We start from the raw sequence: 25,663 nt of genomic DNA, 5'->3' as shown, positions 1-25,663 counted from the left end.
TGTGAGTGTGTGTGTGTATTTTTTATCTGGTCATTATTAGCATGGTCTATAAAAATGTGTGTGTATGTTTTTTGGTGTGCACTGTGTGAAACAACATGAGAGTGAGAGTAAATGTGTGTGTGTGTATGTATTTGTGTGTGTGTGTGTGTGTGTGTGTGAGAGAGAGAGAGAGAGAGAGGGGGGTGTGCTGCATGTACAAGTGTCTGTGTGTGTGTGTGTGTGAGTCTATGAGCGTGGTCCCGACTGTATGCCCCTGTGAGAGTCCCTGGGAAGCGATGACTAACGTCTGCCCCTTTGTCCTGCTCCTGTAACATGATATGCCTGCCATCAGGGCAACCAGGAGAGCACTGCTTTACAGCACACATTGATCACTCTCACTGAGAGACACATATATGTGCCGTGTGGCACCAGTCACTCCTTCTAATACAGAAACTAGCACAGTAGCCTAGGCTATATTTGTGAGAAGGAAGAATTTTGTGGGAAGGAAGAAATCAGTTTTCTCCTTTTTCAATTTTGTTAGATGATGGAGATTTGTGTCATGTCCAAAAAAACATTGTGAATAGACTGAGAGAGACAGGGCTGACAGACAGAAACAGCAACGTCCTTTCACGCAAGCCAGCCCAGCAGGCCTTCCCCGCCAGTTAGCGCAGTTATTGCACGGGCTCAAGAAAGGTCAGACCGCGTTTGATCAACACTTCCCCCGTGGTGCAGGCTCGCGCCATCCGCACACCCGAGCTGTCAAATGTTTGGCAGGATCACGACAGAAAAATTGTTAACATGACAGCTCATTTGAGTGACTAGGTCTAAGAGAGATGGATGACTGACACTTGCCAAACTGATCAGTCATGCCTTTAAAGGGCACAACTATTCTTTATATTACAACTATTCAACTATAACTATATTAGCATGTTGTATTAGATTTAATAATGGCGTGATGAAGCAAAATCGTGAACACTAGGCTCAGGCCCGACCAGGGGTGATAGTGCCTCTCACACGAATCGTTTTACCGCAAGTCTTAATTAAGCGAAGTATTCTCCCACTGCTTGGATCTCACATTAGAACAAGGAATTGAATGTAATGAGCTTCGACTCGGGGAAGCGTGCTGTGAGAAGTAATCGTGTGAAATAGAGTGAAATAGAGTTTTTTCCCCATTAGAACCTTCATCTGCACACGAAGTAAGTAACTTACTTTTAGTGCATCACAAATGTAAATCAGACGGATAAAGCTAATTGGTTTCAGAATTCAGGATTTAGCTCTCATCTCTCTTAATGTTTTCAAATGTAAACACTGCGAAAACATAACACATGATACGCGTGGAAAGCTAAAAAGTAAGCTTATAGTACTGAACAATCATCTCATTCAGCTAAGGATTGACAAGCACCATTCAGTAGCTCAAAACATTCAGTCGCGAATATTAGGGAGCACTATCAAGTTACACCACACTACGTCATCCTACGGATCACATGGCTTTTACCACTGTCAAGACGAGCAGAGTGAGTTGCCGCCGTTGAGCATAAACTCCGTTTGGCGAACGAGTCCTAGTGTTTCTTTAGGCACCAACTCAGGATGTCTTCAGCGGACGGTGAGGTTCCTGTTGGTGGAGCGACTCTCCCTGCGCGTTCTGCCTCTGTTCCTGTCCGGAGTGACGGTGTCTTGGGAGCGGAAGAGCTGTTCTAATTGGTCTCTGAATGAGAGATCATAATCTTCAGTTTCCAAGAGGGTCCGTGGATTCACCGCCCTGCACCGTGCACACCGACTACTGTTCCTCCATTCAGTCCGAAACACGTGGATTCGGGATATAGCTCATCTCTGCCTTCGTTTTGTAACGTTTTTTGAAGTCACCAGTGTTTGTGATTGTGTTGGATTGTGTGTGTTTTATTCGGGACGCCTGAGGAAGTTTGTCAACATTTCATAATGAGCGACTTAGAGGAGGACTTCTCAAAAATTTTGATGTTGAAGGAGGAGAGGATTCGCGATTTGGAGAGGCGTTTAGAAGAAAGAGAAGATGAAATTCATGAGCTCAAAAGAAAACTGCACAAATGCCAGTCGGTTTTGCCGAGCGCGCAGATGATCGGACCCAGGACCCGACGTGCACAGGGGATATCGGCAGAGCCGCAAACGCATCAGGACCTGTTCCGACAAACCTTCAGGAAATATGCCAAATCTGACAGGTTTGGAAACTTCTTTAATTATTTGTACTTTCAAGACTTTTGGTTTCACACCGGTCCCATTACCCAGTTGTTTATTTTACTTACGACGAATTAGTTGGTCCATGCATCACAAATAGCCCATTAAATATTATAGCCTACAGTATTGAAAGGCTTGATACAGAAAGAATAGCGAGCATGGCATGAGAACAACAATAGATTGAATTTGTATCAGGGCCAAGATAACGAGAACTGTCACTTCACGTAAACCTGCCGATGGACATGAGAAGCCTGAGCTCGTGGACCTGAAGACAAGGAATCGGCGGGGCGTGAATGGGCCATCGCTGTCATTCTGAACGAGTGATGACGGCGCATCTTTCAGTGGAGAAGAGAGGGATAGTGAGAGAGAGAGAGAAAGAGAGAGAGAGAGAGAGAGAGTTCATAATTGATCTGATCCATCATCACGTCCCAGCGGGATGGACGCACAGGAAACGCTGTGCATTATCGGCTTTTAGAGACAGCGCGCGCGAGAGGCTGTCTGGGTTATTTAATACGTTATTAGAAAGGCTTGTCTGACCATATGCATTGCTTCTCTTAAGGTTCTAAATGACAGAATTCTGCACTCTGTTCGTTAACATATGGTAAAGGAGCCAGCCTGGTCCATTTGTGAATGCTGGATTCTTAAAAAGTGGTAAAATGTTCAGGAGGGGTTGAAGAATCATGTAGGCTAGTTTATCTTGGCATGGTTTGTTGGGTTGTGCAGGGACCAACACAACATTGGATGCTACTTCTACACAGGTGATGTTATATTACTATTTACACAAGCATCCTTAATTAATTCAATAATTTTGACCAGCGTCCACTTGGGCCTATCTTTAGCCTACCTTTCACCAGTGCACCTTTGGAACACTTCTGTTACAGGTCAGGCCAACATTTCAGGTACATAAATCACATTCTAGTGGATGTGCAAAGCACAACATGTCAACAAAAAGTTCTCACATATTATAAAGGCTTGGCATTGCAACTCAAATTGACATCTATTAGGTTCAAAAACCGAACAGCTCATACAATGACCACAGGGGGGTAGCAAACGCTCGCATTAAAGATATCCTATTGACGCGGCCAACTCACACACAACTTGCGAAATAAAAAGGAGAAATAGTTCCTTCTTTGTAAGATTCTTCTATATCTATAATGAAAGTCTGTCAACTTTTGATTAGTTCCGCACCATCAGAGATATGGTATTAGTGACTTTAGGATGGACAAAAGTCCGTGTTTACAGCGATGACTCTGTAAAGCGGGGGACTTGGGCGAGGGTTTTTGGACATGTCAACATGTTAGAGAGATGTTATCAGACGCGAACTTCAAGCATTTCCTGCGAAGATGAGGCTACACAGCCGCATTGGGGCTAGATAGCATCTTACACAGAGGAAACACATTTATCAATTCAGATAGCATCTCATAACATGGGCTAATTCAAAATCAATGAGACTTGCAGTGGACTTTCATCTGATTGCCATCTGTCATGGACGGATTTGGAAGATGGAATGACTTATTATGAGGGAGTTGTTGAGTTGAGAGTTGTTGTTTCAGATGTGATCGTTCAGGCCATTTGAGGCCATTAAGATAATATTAGCAAATAAGAGGGCCTCTTATTTAATTTTACATCAAGAGTAATGAAAAAAAAAGTTGTTGGATATTGCATTAAAATAACTTATTAGATAAAATACATTTGCCCTCAGGAGATGTTGATAGCATAAGAAAGCCCCCATGGTCTTACATACATAATGTCATATATGTTCTGCTGTTGGACACGACAAGGCTATTTGTGCCACTGACAGGTCCTGTTTTCTTCAGATAAACACTGGCAGAGTTGTATGAAGTATCCAAAACCCACACTTGATTAGAAGTACAGATATTTGATCAGAAAAAGACTTAAGTCAAAGTAAAAGTAATCTTAAAAGTCTTAAAGTATCTATTTACAGTACTTAAGTATCAGAAGTAGCCCATTATAAAACATTCCTAAGTACTGAGAGTAGAAGTACAAAGTATGAGTAAAAGCTTTCGAGGCCAGGTGGGGTGACAACCCCCTCCCTTCGCTATGCTTTTAATGAAAAAGAAAGCAGTCAGAACTTTGGATTAGCAATTAAGTTCATGCAGCCCCTTCAAACTTCAAACAAAGATATGGCTGCCATTCATTTTCCTCTGCTGTTTCCTTGTATAGGCCTATAATAAAGTTTATCCAACATGTTTAGAAAGGCAGCTACATCACACTCCATAAACACATTTGCCTAAACAAATTATGCTATAAATAAAAAGCAAGCAGTTAGAATTTTAATTTAATTCAGCTCCTTACAACAGCCTAAATAGGCCTTGGTGTGCTATGTACTAGCTATATTTGCTAAGCCTTAACTCTGTCACTATGTCTTCGTTCTCAAAATCTTGGGGTTGCAAATATCTAACATGCTGAATGGAATTTTCATTTGCATTTTATTTAAGCCTACTTTCTACTTAATGCTGCTAATGAAAATGTGGAGTAAAAGTATACATTTAATTTGAAAAAAAGTAAAAGTAAAAGTAGGAAGAAACATAAAAACTCAAGTAAAGTACAGATACTCCCCATTCATACTTAAGTACTGTACTTAAGTATTTCTACTTAGTTACTTTACATCTTTGAACACTGGCTAATGTTATGGTGCAATTCTAAAATGAAAAAGATAATATTTCAACCCTTCTTACAGCGAGCCACAGTGAGCATAGCCTGATCCTGCCAAACAGATAAGAACTACAGTATGTTCCCTTTGTTTGATCCCTGTGATGACTGAGCTAGTGAATCATAGACTGGTTACAGGAAGAGATCCAGCTAACGCATTCAGAGAACTAGAAGGTTACAGGAAGAGATCCAGCTAACGCATTCGGAGAACTAGCAGGATGGTGTGTTATGTCGGCTTATAAAAGTGGACAGTGAAACAGTCATTATGACTCATTCTTCTTTCATCTCCATTGAACCCATCAACCTCTTCAGCCTCATGTGTATTATTCAATGACATTGGCTTCAGTCACAGTCAAGGGTTGAGGCTTTATTTATGGGCAACCTGAAGTCAGGGCTCAGCCCTCGTGGGGTCACAGACGAATCATGCTCTGCTGTTGTGGGTCTGTGGCACCAGTGCAAAGCGCTGCTGCTCATCGGATTTCAGCGTATCTCATTTCCATCGATCTACAGAGGAAGAGACGCTCAGGAAGTGTAGAGAGGTGAAATTTAAAGCCTATTTCCCAGCCAGGACCTCTCAAGGGCAGTGTAGAGAGGGAAAGACAGACAGAGAGAGAGAGAAAGAGAGAGAGAGAGAGAGAGAGAGGCAGATGCGCTTTGATAGGTACACAAGGAAAGGCAAGTACATCAGTGCAAAAGAGCACACAAGCACACATGCACGAGATCCAGAATGGGATGTTCATAACATGCTTATCTCCAGGAGAGATCTTTTGTGCGTCGCTGTTGAGGAGAAGAAGAAGGAGGCTGAGAAGATCAGGTGTCAGCCTTGAGCCCCTGCAGATGTATTCGATTGGGGTTTTAGGTGACCCGATGGCAGTGGCTGGCCGGCGGTCAGGCAGGCAGCCCCATGAAACACTTCTGCCTCTGTCTGGAGGAAGCAGTTCTGGGGTCTGTTTTTTCACACAACGGCAGGGAGACCCTTTGATGGCTGATTCACTGTCGCCAAAAGCCTGAGGCTATTAAAGGGGGATTGTTTAAGAAAACATTCCAGGGGATTTATGGATGTATTGTTTTTTTGTATTCTTTATTGGCCACCCAATCTTACAGCTATATACACTGTATATATTTTTTCTGTCTTCTCACACGTTATGTCCAGGCATGCAGTGTGCATGACTACATGGGTGTGACTAAAAGTCTTAGACCGGTCAGTGACTCACAGTCATCTGCCAACAAATCCATCTGTCAGCTCAACATCAGCCTGGACATCAGCTGTTTCTGCTGAGACTTGGTGTTTGTGTATGACATAACTAAATTGCACATGAATGAAGAGGGATTCTTCTGAGCATAGTGACGCTGATATGATGATCTATGCATTTTATATCTTTTATATAAGTGGGTAGAGGTGTATGTAGGCATTGCCTTTCAGTGTCAACAGAAATCAATCCACAGTGGTATTCTCGGCATGTTGGAAACCACCAGCCACAAGAGGGCGCCCTGAGTCCTTTTCTGACGATGGCTGATTTTTTTTCCAAATGTGTGTTTGTGTTTGTGTTTGAGACAGGTCTTGTTACTGATGTATAAAGTAGTATCAATAACTATTAATCAAATTCTTATTTAACAAGTACTGTCAAACATAGGTGTAAATGTTTCTTGGTGCAAACAAGTACAAGACAAAAGCATCAAAGACAACTCTGTCAACCCTTTTTTCCAAATCTGCATCTGTGTGTGGAGGGTCACTTGCCTCTGGGGTGCGCTACTCTAATCTTGGTGAGGGATTACGGAGGAAGTAGGTCCATTTAGCTACAAAGGTACACACTGTCAACTCTTATCATCCCAGCCTGAAGCACCTCCAAATGTGTGATAATTACCGAAAGATGCTCTGGTGAATTATGCTTGTGTGATACCCCTCTCTATAAACCTCTACAGTACTCCATGTGATCTCAGAATAGAACTTTTAGAAAAAAGGGAACAAAGTATAAGTTATTTTATGTGTACATGTATGGGGAAAAAAGAGCTAATTCCTCATCAGCATTATAGGCTGATGTCTTGAACACCTGCTTGTCATGCAGTTATTGAACAACACAGGCTTGTATAACCTCTACGCCACCTCACACAAAAGCACAGTGATTAGGGAATCATAAGGAGTCTATCCATAGAACACACACACACATGACATTTATCATGATAGTTTATTACTAGACCAATATGATTTACTAGACTGACATGTAGGTAACTGTGAGCTACCCAGAACAATTTGAGTGTTCTGCTGAGTGCCTCTTGTGTATCTGGAGGGGGCTCTGTACCTGGAGGAAAACTCAGCAGGAGAGCTTTGTTCTGTTACCCCCATCTATATCTTCCCCAGATGGTCTGGATTCACACATACACTTCAATGCCAAGTCTGCCGCTCCTTCTGTACAAGGGCTCATTTTGGGCCTTATTTTGTAAAGCATCACAGGTAGATAGAGCTGAGTCATATCATGTGGCATATAGTGATCAGTCTTCTAGATCATAACAAAATGTCATGTGGCAAATTATATTATTGTAGCATGATGATATTTTGCATAGCAAGTGCACAATACAATTTACTTGTTTTTCCATATGCAAAAAGGCGTCTTTTGTTTTTGCAGAACTATGAGCACATTTTTTAAACATTATTTAAAATATACAATATAATGTGTTAACTTTGTATAACATAATTCCTTTGTATCATATCATATATTGTTGTTTCTCCTCAGTCCTCAGGAGATTGTGTGTTTGTCCTCTCTCCTACACTCATATAGCTGTGTGAGGCGTCTCTCTCTCTCTCTCTCTCTCTCTCTCTCTCTCTGGGATGGACAAACAAGAGCAAACCACCGAAGAGTGCAGTTCACGTTGTGACACTATTAATAAGGGACGATGGGAGAATGACCTCCCTCTTGCCTTCTTATCATCTTTGCAGTTGAGGTTAAAATACTTTGGGGATAGTGCTTTAGTAGGTTACACCAGCTTATTAAAAAACCTTAACATCAGTGAAGACTTGAGACATCTGTTTTATACTGCTGCTTGCTTTTTGCTGTTTTAGCTGTTTTCTTTTTAACGAATGAATGACTTAATTACTTTGGTAACGGGCGACTAATGTGTACACGTTTAAGCTGGGTGCCTACATAAACACTGTGGCATATCTGTGACTGAGACACACGCACAGAGAGGTGTGAGGGCAACAGAGGTATCTGTGTTTTATGTATACTTTTGGCTATCGACATTGGCATCGCCGTTCCTCAATTACGCACGCATTTTTCACAGGCAGGGTGTTTGACGCACGAGAGAAGACAGCGTAGGTTTAGTCAGCGCGAGTGGGCTTCCATCGGTCCCGCGGCTGCTTTTACGCGCGCGGAGCTACACACACTGACCACTGTCAGCATCCAGCAGCGTGCAACTGGTTTACATACATACCCACTCGTGGTTACGCACGAAAACCCTCAGACGATTAAAGGAGTGAGGCGTTTTTGGCGTGTGGGATAAAATCAGGAAACGTTTGGTTAGTTTGAGGTGCGAGGGGGATCTTTTTAAAGTTTCTAAAGTGCGGTTTTACTGAGACAAGAAGAGAAAGAAAGAGGGGGATACCAATAGGAAATGGGAACGTTGCGGGACCTCCAGTACGCTCTTCAGGAGAAAATCGAGGAATTACGGCAAAGAGACGCGCTCATAGACGAACTGGAACTTGAACTCGACCAGAAAGACGAGCTGATTCAAAAACTGCAGAATGAGTTGGACAAATACCGCTCTGTGATCAAGCCTGCCACGCAGCAGGTTACTCAGAAACGCACCGAACTGCAGGAGCAGCAGCGGACCAAGCGCCAGGCGATCTCCGCTGAGCCGACTGTCTTCGACATCCAGCAGCTTAGCCATGTCACACTGCCGTTCTACTCCAAGAGCCCGAAGTAGGTTTAACTCAGTCTGTTTAACGAGTGCAGTGTGCAGAAAGTGTTTCGATACAGTTTCATCATATCACCACTTCTTATATGTAGCTACTTTAGCCAAGGACCCTGGAGATGGATTTCGGAGAGAGGTAGCCTAGGCTACATGTCATCGGTTTATGACATGTTAATGTTACATTACATCAAAGGCGTGTATTTATAGTCAACCCTGAAACTTCTACCAATTTACTTACTTGTCATATATACTGAATAAGACATGTTTTTGTTTGTTTTGGAGTGAAGTCCTCTTGGTAATCAGTTTTGAGTTCTCTCATGCTTGGTAATCTGTTGTCATTGGCAGATGTTCACAAACCAGAGCCAAGTACTCAACATTCTCTTGCATGCAGCTGTTGGTGGTATCAGCATTCATCAAAAATAACAGACCAAGTGTTGATAGAAATGTATTTTCCTCTGTTTTTCAGTCATGATGCATAAATACACTGAGTTCTTTCTGAGCTTTGACACAGCTTTGCCAGGTGTGTTTAATCAATCCTGATAAGAGATCCTGTAGGGCCATATGTCTCGTGGCTACATAGTTTAGGGTGTCCTGTGTTCAACCTTTATCTACTTTTGGTATACCAAGTCCTGATTTATTTCATGTAGTGTTGACCAGAAACATTTTTGTTTTACACAAGCGATTTCTTCCCAGTAAATCTGCTAAGTACAGATGATGTCCTCACCTGCCTGCAGCCACAAACCTGTAACATTTCACCTGTGACGTAAAAAAATATCACACAGTGGTCACTAGCAGATTTTGCTTCTCACCAAGGGCATGGTGGGATACCAGATGTGACCACCACCACCACCCCGTCTCAAACCTACTGTCGACAAAACTATAGCCAGAGACTTTCTAATGAGGAGACACAGCACTCAAAAAATCCTCCATAGAAATGCATGGGGTTAGTTTGTAATACCAATATGGCAGTTGTCTACACATATCCCGCACCCCTTCCATGGCACAAAAGTCGACGTGAATACATTGTGCCAATCATGTGGTGTGTTGTGAATACATTGTGCCAATCATGTGTTGTAAATCTCACCGCTGAAACAAGGTTGGCATTGTGAAGCCCGAAGTGCCCAAAAAGCGTTACAATATGGCCGCCGAATGGAGGGACTTGCCTAAAAGGACTTTGTTATAGCCATGTCACCTGTGTACCGGTATGTGTGAAAAAGAATGTGTATGCATGCGTGTATGTGTACCGAGTGTGTGTGTGTGTGTGTGTGTGTGTGTGTGTGTGTGTGTGTGTGTGTGTGTGTGTGTGTGTGTGTTTGTGAGTGAGTGAATGCTAGAGAGACCAAGAGAGAAAGAGAGAATGTTATTTAAAGAAGAGAGATCCATTAATCTGTGTTACACCTGTCGCTGCTTTCGGGTGACACAGCTGGGAGGCACATTAATCCACTGGCCCCATTTTTCTGTTTTATGTGCTACATAAATGCGTCCAATTTCACAGAGCTGTTTGTATGTGTGTCTCTGTGAGGTTTTGCATTTTTGCACACATGATGTAAACATGTAGAGTGTTTTTCTTGTAAAGTGGTGTAGTTTATATGCCTCAAATAGGATGGTTGGCAACACATTTGTTATGCTGGTTGTTTATGGACTAGAAAAGATCACTCAATAATTTACCTGAAATGTTTTGGGTACTTTATTCATAACAGTGAGGAATCCTCATGTACTGCACGGTGTAAAATTATTATTTACTAACTAAAGGAAACTAATGGTCAACTAAAAATCGGTCTTCATTTCTACTTGGTAAGTGTAGTGATTATTCCTTCAGTTTATTGCATTAGCCTGGTTGTTGCCTGTTAATACAGATATATTTTCCAATGTGCTGGTCCAGTGGAGAGACAGGTAACAACTGTTGTTGAATGTTGAATGTAAAAACAAACTCCCTCACTGAAATGCCATTGAGTATAACGCTAATTTTTGGCAGGTTTCACGCCATATTAGGCTAGCAGTCAGTAGTTTTGGACGCACAGTGACCACACAGTGCATGTTTTTGAAGTCAATAGCAGACCCCAGGTCAGCTGAGTCATAAAGTAGTCTTTAATCAGTCGCCCCATTTACAGTGGACACTGATACAAAAACCAGACAAAAATGATTTCTTTGGCCAGCTGAAACAATTCCACAAACACACTGATCTGATTGATTGGTTTGTCTGGTTGATCTGAATCTTTGGACTCATTTCTATTGATTAACTTTGATGTAGACTATCCTTAGTACTTCTCTCCAACGTCTTTGTCTCCACATCTCATGAAAGAGTTCAAAAGGGCAGTGCAGACTGTGCTGCGCAGTGGGGACCAAAGGTAGCCATGTTAGAGAATAGAGCCAACTTATGTGATAAACAACATATAAATACTGTACCTCTGAAAAACAAACAAACAAAAACAGGTGAACTGAGGAATTGCATCAGCCGCCAGGTCAAGCCTAGTCTAGTGTTTTCTGTTTATGTTTCCTTTCTTAAAAGGACAATGTGCTTTGATTAACATGCTCGCTGAAGTCAGACATCTACTGTAAATGTACTAGATGTAGCACTGCAGGCTTGTACTGTAATTTCCCTATTAGCCGCAGTTTATACCTTGATTTTGCAAAATTTCTTCACCTATGAGGTTAATACACAGGGGGAGTTAATATGGTATTAATATGTTTTATTTTTACTTGCATAAAACACTGTCATGCAGTTTATACACAATGTGCTAATGCACAGGAAATGACTGTATCGTTAAGGCTATGAAGTAAAGCCTATTATTTGGGCTTTGGTTGCTGGCTGATGCTTTCACTCACATGAGTGTAGACTTTCTGTTCAATTTAAGTCATTATAGCACTATTAGCAATTGCCATTGACTCTGGAGTGTTACAGAATTATTATGTGGTAGCTAAAGGAAACTAATGGTCAACTAACATTCCTGGTCCTCATTTCTACTTAGTAAATGTAGTGAATATTTCTTCAGTTCATTGCATCAGCCTGGTTGCTGCCTGTTAATGGCCTGAACGCCCTAGAGCAAACATTTGGGTGGCGTACAGTGACAAGGAAAAAGAACCCAGCGTAAAAAAAGGGGGCCCCATCTGCTTGAGTCCAGCTGGGGGGGTAAATAGCCCAAGGTGGCACAGGACAAAAGGGATGCAACATTCTTCACCCGAGTCCCTAGTGGATGATCCTGGCTACTGCTGTATGTGTGTTTAAACTCTCGGTATACCCCTTGTTTTCCGAAAGATATGAAAGCATGAGGCGGCACCTATTGCCCTAAAGCTAGCCTTCACTCCCAGCGCCTGGACTTTAACAGCCTCTACATGTCAAGGTGCTCATTGCTGTACACCAAACCTCTAAGCTAGCCCTAGTGCCCAAACACAGGGGCTTTTTGAGTTAACTCTAGATGATGAGCTAGTCGCTTTTGTGGATGGATGTTGCTGTTGGAGATTAGTTAAGTTAGGTGAGTAGCTTTCAGTAAGCAGAGAGTCCTCAGCACCATGGGAAAGGGATGGGATCTAGAGAAGGGGGAAGGCACTGAAAAGCGCAGATGGGAAAAGCTGGAATATGTTGCAGTACTGACGGGGGCTATACATCAGGAGTCTGTTGAGTGCCCTCATCCTCTTAGGATAAACCCAAGTGGGACAAATAGCAGCACCCTCTCCCTCTCTCTCTCTCTCTCTCTCTCTCTCTCTCTCACACACACACACACACACTGACACCCATATGCACACAAAAGACATGAAGACTCTCTCTCTCTTTGTCACACTCTCTCTGTCACACACACACATTCACACAGAAACATACACTCACACACACACACACACACACACACACACACAGCTCAGGAGGTGCACTGAAAACTAGGCTGTCGTCCTGCTCATCAGGACACGGCATTGGAATGTAAACAGCGTTGACTTAGAGTGTGTGTCGGCAAGGAGGGAGTGTGTGTGTGTGTGTGAGCCTAAATGTGATGTCTGGGTCACTGCCAGCATGAGAATGTCATCCTGTGTGTGTGTGTGTGTGTGTGTGTGTGTGTGTGTGTGTGTGTGTGTGTGTGTGTGTGTGTGTGTGCATGCGTTTGAGACAGAGAGAGGGAAGGAGAGAGAAAGAGAGAGCATGTGCGTGTGTGTGTGAGAGAGAGTGTGTGTGTGTTTGTCTGTGTATGAGTGTGTGTGTGTGTGTGTGTGTAAGAGAGTTTGTGTGTGAGTCTGAAGGTAATCACAGGAGGAGTCGTTCCTCTCAACATCATTTGTTCAAATTTGGGAGATAAAAAGCCTTGAGCGTTTGGGTGCCCTTGATGTGGCCATGCGAATGGATATCTAATCACTCCAGGGTGGGCTGAGCTGGACTGGGCGCTGGGAAGGGTGGGCCAGCCTGGACTGGGCGCTGGGAAGGGTGGTCATGCAGTGGGCCTGAAGGGCTGATAACGGGTCTCAGTGGACACGGCCGCCCCCTCATTATTCATTCCAATAGGAGTCAGAAAAGTCATAAGTTGCTTAGCAACCAGAGACTCGCTGATCACAGGAAGCCCTTCCTCTTTCCTAATGATACTCTCTTTCTCTCTTTTGGCTGTACATCTCCCACTCTCTCTCTCTTTTTGTGAGACTCTTTCTCTTTTGGTGAAACTGTATGTCTCTCTCAATTCAATTCAATCTTTCTCTTAAGCTCTCTCTCTCTCTCTCTCTCTCTCTCTCTCTCTCTCTCCTGTGTGCGTCTGTGTGGAGGTATTCCTACACTTGGTGAATGCTATATCATTTATAGTGACAGTCCTCGGGATTAGGGATTCTCTGTATTTGTATAAGGGTGTGTAATGTGTGTGTGTGTGTGTGTGTGTGTGTGTGTGTGTGTGTGTGTGTGTGTGTGTGTGTGTGTGTGACTGTGTGCGTGTGTAAATATGTGTGTGTGTCAGATTGTGCTTCAGTATACACTGCTAGTGGTAGTTAAAAAGTCCTCTGTCTTCCGTGTTGGTCTGTTTTCTAGCATGGGGTTTACACTTGTAACTTGAGACAAGCTCTTAACAGCGTGGAATCTACTACTTTGAGAGTTATATAAGCATAGCTCAAGTCAGTCATGAGTCAGTGGAACTCCAGTAACCTATTTCCAATCCTTTATGGCCAAAAATGGCTTGTAGCAGATCTCTTCACCTGATTTCACAAGCAGTACAACATATCATCTACATTGACTGCTACTTCCCCTCTCACTTGACTTATCTAGTGATACTGTTTGTGATTGTGCATCTTACTTATATGTTAGGAAAACAAACACAGGAAATGATAGCACATTACAGTTCTGTTACCAGCATATGTCTTGCCCATGGATATTGGAATCTATGTTCTGTTTTGGCCTTTTATGTATATTTCTTTTTTATATGAAAATATGATTAGTGCAATATTAAGCTCAGTGGAGTAATAGTCAGAAGGCACTTGAGATTGTGCATTGTGCCCTTGGACTGGCCACTTTATATGCACCATGTGAAGTCACACAGCTGTAAGATGGATACAAGTCAGCTGGAGGTTACCCAGCAATGGACTGGTGTTTACTCTGCTTGAGTCTGCTTCTGCACCACAGAAACCGGGTGTAAACCTCAGGCTTGTATGCCACCATGGCTAGAGAAGGATTAACACATACTCATAATGCCAAGCCTGCATGTCTTCCCCCCAGTCTTTGCATGATAGCGAAGTGAGGAGTGATGGGAAGCGACAATGCCATATGTTCCCTTTAAGCGCCTCGTTACCTCGTGCAAACGTTTAATCCCTGTGTGCGTACTGCGAAGCCTAGCGTAGCCTGTGGCTGCAGGCAGAGCGGCCAACTGTGTTGATGTGATGCACACACTGTCACATATGCATGTTTTTGTTTCCCCTACTGCCCAGTGGCCACATGATGCACAAGAGGTGTGTGTGTGTGTGTGTGTGTGTGTGTGGTGTGGGGTGGGGTTGCACCTCTAATGTGTGATGTCTTTGTAAGCCCTCGGAGGTGTTCATTCAAATGTGACGGCGTGAAAAGGTTATGTTACATATTCAACAGTGCACATTTTGCATATCACCTGTCAAGAGGTTTCATGTTTGTTTGGAGGCTTTCTCTTCTCTCTCTCTCTCTCTCTCTCTCTCTCTCTCTCTCGCTGTGTGTAATTAGGCACTTGATTGTAAAATAGAGTAAAAGAATCCAGTACAGATATTGCACTGTACACATTTCCTGTGTTGAATGCCTAATATGTTTCATGAACATTCAGCAGAAAGTTTTACTGGTATGTATGTAACTTTGAACTCATGTCATCCTAGCTGAAACAGGGCAACAATAATGCTACAGGAGACTCATGCCAATTATTTATACATCCTAATAAGTCTGTATTAAAGGTTGTATCAGCGATGGCGGGGTAACATCACTTCTGTTGATGTTCAAACAAAACAGAGAGCTAGCTCGCTACTTCCTCCCCCTCCCTCCTGTGCAATTGAAACTCTCCTAAACGCGCATCTCGTCGGTTATTGGTTTGAATACTTTATTTTGCCTTTGAGTGGTTGCCAACACTTGTTGGTAACAATTGTTTTTGTGTGCAGATCTCTGAGCCTAGGCTGCCTACACATGTTTTTTTGATGGCCTGCTTATGGGGCAGGCAGCCAGCAGATCGTTAGGAACTTTTTCTTATTCTTACTCAGTAGGTCATTGGTCTTAGTCTTGCTAAATCCTTTATAGATACACTGTCTGGATATGTGTTTTATAGTGAATAGTAACATAGTAAGGCAATGTATTAGAACGCTATAAAGTTTGTATTTTCATCCATACCATATATTAGTAACCTGAAATCAAAACCAACTAGTTGCTTATTAAAGATTTACCAAGAATAAATTACCTTTTCAGTGAAAATGAGAAACTGTTAAATAAAGACCTAATAACTGTGTAATGACACTTAATACAGACTTGAACACTAATACATACACTTATTGGTTATATTAGTGTACAACGTACAATGTATTACTGTCTAACATGTGTCCCCTAAAATAAAGTGTTACTGACTTCATATAGTCATTGACCATAAAGGAGATAAGTGCCCAGTGCCAAGACACAGGTCATACATAGCTAGCTATACAGTTGCTAGATAGAAGAGGAAAGGGCACAAATTGTTGCATAATATAAAAAAAAAACATTGGTACATGTCCACAAAAATATGCTTTCTGTAATAAGCATATAAAAAAACTTCAAAACCAGTATTTTTCCAGACAAAGTAAATAGTTGGGCATTCTTGATGGGTGGTGGGTTCCAACAGAGTTTGGCACTGAGGGACCTCACGCTGTTTGGAAAACAAACTGCATGAGTCTCTTCTGCAGTCTAATCACACGTGGACACACAGGCCAGTTTTAGTCATTAGGAGCCTTATAAACAACACAACAGTCACGCTGCCAGCCATCCCCGCTTTAAGAACACCCATTTTTCTGATCTCCGTTCTGGCGTCCACACACACACAGACACACAGACACACACAGACACACACAGACACACACACACACACACACACACACACACACACACACACACACACACACACGTAACACGGTTGAATAGCCCACCGCTGATGGAAATAATTTATTTTGGAAAAGTTTGCGTTCCAATCAAAAGCTAATTGTGGTGAGGCACGTAAACTCTGTGATCAGAGGGAGGTCCGACTCCCCCCTCCCCTTCCCATGACAGGCGGGTGGGAGCGGTAGAGGACATTAGGAGGTTTTGGCCCATTTCATGTTTTGCCTGTTTTGTTCCCCAGCACCTGTTTTGCAGTTGACGAGCCCTCACTCCTCTCCCTCATGACTATCTGTCTGGCCTCTAATCACGTCCCTCACTTCTCTCCCTCATGACTATCTGTCTGGCCTCTAATCACGTCCCTCACTCTCCCTCATGACTATCTGTCTGGCCTCTAATCACGTCCCTCCTCCTCCCCTCATGACTATCTGTCTGGCCTCTAATCAATCACTATCTGTCTGGCCTCTAATCACGTCCCTCACTCTCCCTCATGACTATCTGTCTGGCCTCTAATCACGTCCCTCACTCCTCTCCCTCATGACTATCTGTCTGGCCTCTAATCACGTCCCTCACTCTCCCTCATGACTATCTGTCTGGCCTCTAATCACGTCCCTCACTCTCCCTCATGACTATCTGTCTGGCCTCGTCCGCGTCCCTTCAGTGATTTGCTTTTTTTTGTTTTGTCTTCCCATTTCACCATGTTGTTGATTTTGGCTTTTTCTAAAGGCTCATGCAGAGAATGGGGAGGGTTCTTCATATCATGGGATTTTTTGCTCATCCACTCACTTTTCTCTCCCCCTTTCTCCCTCCTCCTCCCTCCTCCCTCCTCCCTCCTCCCTCCTCCTCCTCCTCCTCCTCCATGAAATGTGCAGGTCCAAGGAGTTGATCAAAGAAGCCATCCTGGATAATGACTTCATGAAGAACCTGGAGATGTCTCAGATCCAGGAGATAGTGGACTGCATGTACCCGGTGGAGTACGGCAAAGATAGCTGCATCATCAAGGAGGGCGATGTGGGCTCGCTCGTCTACGTAATGGAAGGTGAGGCCATCCACACACACACACACACACACACACACAGACAATACACACACCACACACATCCATTTTTAGTCTACGTAATGGAAGGTGGGGCCATCACACACACAAACACACATACAGACAATACACAGACCACACACATCCATTCCAATTTTGGTCCCTGTGTGTGTGTGTGTGTGTGTGTGTGTGTGTGTGTGTGTGTGCGCGCAACTCAGTTGCCATCAAGCCGGGGGAAGCTCTGATTCAGCCCATTGATTCAGTGTGTTTGATATTCTGACTCAGGGGAGACTCTTAATTGATCCAATCAAAGTGTGTCACTGCCAACGAAGATTTTCTCTTTCCACTGACACCCTGATCAATACATCATTACATCACCAAATTACAGCCCATCTGTCTTCGCGAGACTCTCCGAATCACTTGATAAAACCGTCATAATCAGACCGTTATTTACTGCTGCCCATCGCACCACCATTTGTCCCATCCAACATGACATGGCATATAACTCTGCACACTGTTATTATTCCTTGCATTTGTGGAAGGGAGCAGGGCCAGCGTGATTGGATTTGCTTTGTTACACTTTGTCTTCTGTCTCTTGAGCGAATCATTAAGACCACACCATGACTGGGATTATACATTCAAAGCAATGCGAACAGACAGGGGACTTAATGAGGAGAATGAAGTCATCTTACTGGAACATTCAGCCATTCTGCAAAAAAAACAAAAACAAATAAAAAACTGTGATGACACAAACACACAGATGTTTGCTACTAGACGAAGCAACATACATATATCTATTTTGATCAGCACATGACTCCTCTAATAAGATCCATTTTCTGGAGTTTGTGTTACTGTCTGGTTGGAGTTGTGCATTGAAAGCTGAATTACTAAAACAACAAAAAAGAGAAAGCCACTTAAAAACTTTGGGAGGGGAGATGACATGTTTGGCTGACAAGGCAACACATTCTCAGTTTGCAAATGGAGGCAGTTATTCAGCTATGTAAACACGTAACTAAGTAACATAATACATCAGAATGGATGTGCTCCATCTGTTCCAATGCTATCAGCATAACCAAGCATAAACCACACTACTGTTTGGCATAAATATTTCTTTACTTACTGCAGATAACGTGCCAGTTTGAAACAACATCGGAGAAAGTCTTCAAAGACTCTCGAGGTTTGCTGATATCTTATCACGAAAAGCTCTGTGCCTATTTTTTTTTATACATTAGTGTTTCCTGCATTCATTTCTCCTAATTGATTTTCCTTTTTATAACAATCACGCTCCTGCACCACCACATCCAATATTTTGGCGATAAGCAAACGTAACCTCTTAGTTTCGTTCCTTAGTCGCTTTAACACGATAACCTATTCTTCCCCAAGAGTTTGCCCCTTTTTGTCCAATCCATCTGTGTGAGTGTGTCCCACTGAATCCTAATGGGATGAAAGGAGAAGGTCTTGGAGTGCACTGGCTCTTTTAACGAAGCTTTAAGCAGTGTGATTACACAGAGAGAGGCTGGACGTACGTGAGGTCGCGCGTGAGAGACCGAGGGAGGTCGATGGCTGACGGACGGACGGAGGAGATGAGCAATCCTTTGTCTGTCCCAGGGAATGTCTGGGTTAAGGTGATTAGGGCCATTTGGACCAAATTGAACTGTCTTTGTGTTGGGGCCTTTCTTTGCCTCATCAATTTCTCCACTCATCCTCTGTGCAAACCTGTCTGTTTGTCTGCTTCTCACCTCTGTTCTCTCTCTCTCTCACTCACACACACAAACACAGACACACACATTCTCTCTCTCTCTCTCTCTCTCTCTCTCACACACACAAACACAGACACACATTTTCTCTCTCTCTCCCTCTTTCTCTCTCTCTCTCACTCACACACACAAACACAGACACACACATTCTCTCTCTCTCTCTCACTCACACACACAAACACAGACACATACATTCTCTCTCTCTCTCTCTCTCTCTCTCACACACACAAACACACATGTTCTCTCTTTCTCTCTCACTCTCACACACACACACAAATATATTTTCTCTTTCTCTGTTTCTTTCTCCCCTCTCTCTCTCTCTCTCACACACACTTTCTCACCTTCCCTGCCCCTCGTTTTTTCCCATGTTCCACTTGATCTCAGTGACAGTGAGCAGAAGGTGAAATGGAGGGCACTTGCGGTGGCACTGTCGCTCCTGGACTTTGTGCTACCCTTGGCACATCTCGTAAACCTCTGCCAGACCTGCTCACATTAAACAGGCCAATTACAAGTCCACTTTAGCATTCTGATCCTGGGTCCTTCTCTCCAAGGGATGTGACACGGACTCAGCCCTTATTTCCATGAGTGATGAGTCCTACAACCTTCCTTATCCTAAGCTGACTTTACTGGACGGTTGGAGGGATGATGGGATACTTAGCGAGTGACGTGGTGGGTTGTCTGGAGAGACGGCTGATTGATGACCACAGTGGAACAATGGAGTGGAGGGGATCAGGCCAGCTGATAGCAGGTCTTTAAAAGAAAAACTCTTGTGAATTTTAAAGTGTGTTTTCGCCTGCATGGTGTGAGGTGTCTGCGATCTGAACAACGTACAGCATGTTGGTATCTGGATTCAGTACTTTACCCTCAAGCCTGTTCTCCGACAGTTTCTCCGACATCTTCCGGAGCCTTTTACTTGTTTTGAGGGTGAATCCTGTGACTCTTACCTGAGCTATTGAGACACCGGGTCCATTGACACGAGGCAGTGGTCAGACAGCATGGACTTCATCAGTTACACTTCGGTCATGTGACGTGTCATGCTTCTGAAATGATGAATGGAACTACTAGGAATGAATGTGTGGTAATGGAGAGCTAATTTGGCTCTGTGTGTGTGTGTGTGTGTGTGTGTGTGTGTGTGTGTGTGTGTGTGTGTGTGTGTGTGTGTGTGTGTGTGTGCATGTGTGTGTGTGTGTGTGTGTGTGAGTGAGTGTGTGTATGGCATATGTGTGTGATGTGAGTGTGTGTGTGTGTTCAAAAGCAAAAGCAATTGGTGTCATTGTTTGGGTGGAAAGAGATTGTCACCTGCGCGGTGCTCTTCATGGTGCTGCGCGGTGCTCTTCATGGTGCTGCTATCGCTGCTCATCACCATTACCATCCTTTTCTCTTCTACTGAAGCCTCTGATGAAATCACATGAAATACAGTACTTTTCATCTGTTCCAGAAGGTGTGTGTGTGGTGGAGGACGACAAGCTTGGCTGCAGATCACACTCACACTGCTAAGCTGCCTGTCATTTCCTGCTAGTTTTGGCACTCGTGAAATGTGAAGCTGTTATCTTTCGCACACCTGACGTTCCATACATATTTAGTCAAATGTATGGTTAATTTAATTTGCCTTCATTGTCTGTTTAATATTTTGACAGACAAACTTTCTTAGGATCCATCTGAGACACACACACACACACACACACACACACACACACACACACACACACACACACACACACACACACACACACACACACACACACAAACACTTTGTTAGACTTATGGGAAGCATAATGAAGTAGGAGAATTACACAACTTCACAACTTTACTGAGAAAACATTCCATTAGTCTACCAAGGAAATGCAATACGGGACTCTGCAACGAGGCACTTTCTTTTCATTTCTCTCCCCAGCTTCCACTACTGTAATGACTAGTAAAATATTTAAATTGCCTGGCTGAAATGAGAAGGCCATATTCAAGTGAGGGGATGAAGATGACCAATATGATAGATGAACCAGAGCGAGCGAGGGAGGGAGGGAGAGAGAGAGAGAGAGAGAGAGAGAGACAGAGAAAAGAGAGAGTGAGTTCATTGAGTTCAGAAGGATTACAGTACTTACTACAGATGTACACATTCATGAAGATATTTGTATGCACATCTCTCTGCATTTTTCTGTTTTTCTCTTTGGGAACACACACACACACACACACACACATACACACACACACACACACACACACACACACACACACACACACACACACACACACACACACACACACACACACACACACACACACACACACACACACACACACACTCACACTCTCCATTTACCCATTCTAAGTTGCTTTTCACCTTATCCGCTTTCAGTGCAATTTATGTGTAAATGGCTTGTGAATGTGGAATGCAGACTAAACAGGCCCTCGTCTCTGGAACGGACCATAGTTTTTGTGGGTGTGTGGGTAACTAATAACTCCCTCATATCTCTGGCATCCCACAGTGGTGTGTGTGTGTGTGTGTGTGTGTGTGTGTGTGTGTGTGTGTGTGTGTGTGTGTGTGTGTGTGTATGTGTGTCTGTGTGTGTGTGTGTGTGGGTGTGTGAATGCAAATGCAGTTCTGTCACGAACTCCCATATACTCTTCTTAATGTACTCTTTCTTTCTTTCATGCTTTCATTTTCTTTTTGCCTTTGCAAACTGTATTTTCATCGCCACTCTCCTACAAGACCCTGAAAGAAACCAGCCCTTTATGTATGAAGAGAGCCTCCTCTCCTCCGCTGGGTTGATGGGCAAATGAGATGAGCGAGAAGCACTTAGGAGAGCTAACCACTCACAGAGTGCTGGAATTACTTTCTTTAATCTGAATTTGCTAGTTGCGTCCTTATAGTTCCTTTTAAAACAGACCACGTACAGGATTTAGCATGGAAAAAGGTTGCTGTGCTCACAAATGCAGCAAATATCCCTCTGAATTACTTCTGCTGTCAAATAGAGCCACCATAGAGTTCTACTGATTAAAGAATGTAAACGTTTTAAAGAGTGGCTTTCATTCCTTCATGGTGGGTACCATCAACCCACAGAGCTCTTACAGCCTAGAACACACAAACCATCTTGAACTGATAAACGATGTTTTGGCAGTGGTTAAGAGCTGCTAATTTAGGCTTGATGTTATAAATAGATTTTTTACAAAGTAATTGAATTGTATTTAATTGAATTGAGTGGAAATTGCATAAACTTTTACAAGGGGCTTGATGATTTCACAGAAAAGAGAGATGGACAAAGATAGACACAGAGAGTGAGAGAGAGAGACAGAGTTAGACAGACAGACAGAGAGAACAAGAGAGAGAGAGAGAGAGAGAGAGAGAGAGAGAGAGAGAGAGAGAGAAGTGTCCTTTGAAACCTCACTAATTAGCATCTGTATCATATTGTGATGTGATATGAACAGGAAACAATATGCAGCTTTTAGTAGGCGTTAAATGTCACATTAATCTGTGTGCTAATGATGGTTCCCCCTAATTACCCCATCTAAATAAGTAAATACAGGCTCCAAGATGGCTGCCACTAATGGTGTGTGTGTGTGTGTGTGTGTGTGTGAGAGAGAGAGAGAGAGAGATTTTATTGGGAAGGAAGACATTGCTTCCAAAATATTGTTGCCCCTTTCTTTTTGTGAGAGGCAGAGTACTTTGTCCTTTCAGTTTAAATGCTAGACGTGGTATAGATCAATCAGAAAAACAACACCAACCACACAATGGGGTGGAGGATGCTATTGTGCCATATATTCCCATTCTCACTCTGCCTCTCAGCTTAAATGTTGTAATCATCTTGTGTCTGTTGCTCACAAATAATCCTGCCTAATGACTTTGACACTTCCAATATGGAGGAATAATGGCATTGCGATCACAATCCACAGGAACCCTTTTAATTATTCAGCACTAATAGGTTGCAGGGAGTTTAAACAATAAGGCTTTATCTGGGTGTGTCAGTATCATAATATCAATACAGGGAAAGTATCCATATAGGAAATAATCAGGGAAATCAGTAGATCTCATATTTGAAAGGATTCCATTCTTACTCTGAAAAATGTTAGAAAAGTCATGCATCACATGACATATACAGTAAATATGCTGTAATATAGACAGTTGTCCTATGTGTCTGTAAACATAAGCACTTTATTGACACTTAACTTAGGTTGATTGTTTGTTTTTATGTCCCAGTAGATGAAATGCATCAACCATGTTTGTGAGACATTGCGCCGCAAGCGTAGACGACTTCCTCTAAGCACACTCTCTCACTAAGGGAATGGTTGAATCATTTTTCTTGCACATATTGTGGTCCTCTCAGGGATCATAGATGAGTGTTATGGCCTCTCCAAACCCACATCCATAACCTTAAAGGGTCATGATGACTTCCTGCGTGCACTGCAGGGAGAATCATAAGTCACACTGAGGGCTTACACACACACACACACACACACACACACACACACGGAGAGAGATAGAGATACAGAGAGAGAGAGAGAGAGAGAGAGAGAGAGAGAGAGAGAGAGAAAGAGGGAGGGAAAGAGACCCCTTACTTCCGCCTCTGTAGAAGAATGTTATGTTTAAAAAAAAAAACAGCACATCCACTAAAAATTGGGGACGCATCTTTGTTTGACCGAAGTATAACCCCTAAGCTATGTCATTACAAACCTACAGAATGACCCTCACAAAGAATGACCCGTATCCTAAATCTTCTAAATTAAGAAAAGTGTTTATAATAAAAGAACACAAAAACTTTCAAATCTATTTTAAGAACAGAATACACCAGAGGCAGGAATGGAATCTTCAGCCAGCGGACACTAGGCAAGGTCTGGGTCCCGTCTTGATCTGAGTGCTTTTGCTAAAGGTAATGGAGGAAAGGCAATATTGACATTCAAAGCTCTATGTGATATTACCTCCATAAATCAGTATTGTGTTTGGGATTTAGATCAACAGATAGAGTATTTTACAGATTCCCCAGTTATCCTTTTTTGCTGGTGCTGTCCACTGTTACGCATAAACCCTTTTTCCACCGAAATCTTTTTATCTGCTCATGCAGCATGTTTTATGAAGGTCTTCCACACAAAAAAAAAGACAACTAAAAACAGTCTTTCAGTACTGCAAATTATTTGAAACAAAACGTGAAAGAGACACCCTCCATTTTTCCAAAACATAAAGGAAATTGTGGTCCTAAGAGGAAAGAAGATCAGTTCTTCCTACGTTCTGAGATGGCTGCAAAGTTGTTTCAGTTCATTAGCACAAAAGGGTGTATGCAGAGGCCGCAATTGCAGAAGCAGTGTAATGAACGCATCTTATGGTGGTTGGAAAAGTAATGTATGATACAGTACTGGATAGTCAGCATCACATCAGTGCAGTTTCCTGTGCCCCTCCTGTGGTCATGATTAGATGTATAAATCACCACCATGCCATCCAGCCTTTTATACTTATTGGGCTTACGTTCTGAGCAGTCATTTGGAATGACAATAGCAATGTGTGAGGGGGTGAGTGATAAGGGCAATGGTATTTAAGGCTGTAAATGTGATATTATTGGCCGGTAACTGCCCGAAGATTGTGAACTGGAGTGTACTACACAGTGTTCATTCTGTCCGGCTTGTTTGGTTTCGAAATAGACCTGGTCCATATTTGGTTCCTGTTGATATTCCATTTCAGGAACATGCAGCGGAACAGAATAAATCCAGTCAGGTTGGAAGTGCCTTTACCAGGCATAGTTTACCCCCCCCCTAGACCTCCTCTCAACCTCTACATGTGTTTGGCATTCCAGAACTAGCAGCAGATTGGAGTGAATTCCAGATGAGTTTCTGTTATGGTTTCTCAGTGCTCAGTAATGGCTAAGTATTCAGATATGTGAATAATCCCTAGCTTTGAGCTGCATCCTATTCTCTGATCCTTCTCCAGTCTTTTTCGTTCTTCTTTAAGGAGCCACACTTTCTTCACAATCATTCTTTGTTAAGGGAAAGCTTGGCTTGTCTCGAATTGTGCCCAACACAGGAGGTGGTTGTTCTCCTTCACTGACACCCTAATGGAGTGCAGAGAGTCTTGGCAGACTAAGTGCATTTAGTGCATTTAGAACCACTCCCCTTTCCAAACCCCTATCTTCCTCTCTCCAGGCCCTGATGAAGACGTTTACCTTCTTCACCTGTCTCTTTGTATGATGAATGGCTTTCAGTGAAGTAGAACCAGAGCTATTTTTCATCATATCAATGAAGACATACGGGGCCTCCATTGACAAATGAAGCTCAACCAGCGTAAAGCTTTGCCACTATATTACCTTCAGAGCCACTTCAAAGCCATCAGCCCAGCGCTCTCCCGGTCACGGCTTTGGCTGCTGATGTGCTGAAACGCTTGTGTTATTATTATGAAGCTAATGAAAGAGCAATGGAGGATGTAAACCTTGCACTGCGCCATCACTCAGACTGGAGCACGACGAGTCAAGTGTCGGCGCTACAAAGGCCAGCATGAAATATTTATGACCGCTGGACCTGTCAGATGTAAATGCAATAAAAGTGGTCGAGGAGAGCAAGGTCATGCGAGGAGAGAGAGACACTTTGGAGACCTGCGACAAT

The 25,663-nt window shown here is 43.0% G+C and overlaps 1 protein-coding gene across 2 annotated transcripts in view; it reads left to right on the top strand.

Annotated features, from left to right (window-relative positions):
* Nucleotides 1-1,547: 1,547 nt before the first annotated feature.
* The window catches only part of LOC125311826 (cGMP-dependent protein kinase 1-like), a gene marked incomplete in the record, with an annotated part of 81,312 nt that continues 57,196 nt past the window's right edge, over nucleotides 1,548-25,663 (top strand). Inside the window, 2 exon segments of one of the 2 annotated variants that reach the window (XM_048270181.1) lie at nucleotides 1,548-2,171; nucleotides 17,164-17,330. In XM_048270181.1, the coding sequence (XP_048126138.1) occupies nucleotides 1,915-2,171; nucleotides 17,164-17,330 (424 nt within the window). 2 annotated transcript variants of the gene reach the window in all.

This window comes from Alosa alosa, chromosome 18, assembly GCF_017589495.1.
Source record: "Alosa alosa isolate M-15738 ecotype Scorff River chromosome 18, AALO_Geno_1.1, whole genome shotgun sequence".
Classification (NCBI taxonomy): domain Eukaryota; kingdom Metazoa; phylum Chordata; class Actinopteri; order Clupeiformes; family Clupeidae; genus Alosa; species Alosa alosa.
This window is presented reverse-complemented; position numbering and strand designations above follow the sequence as displayed.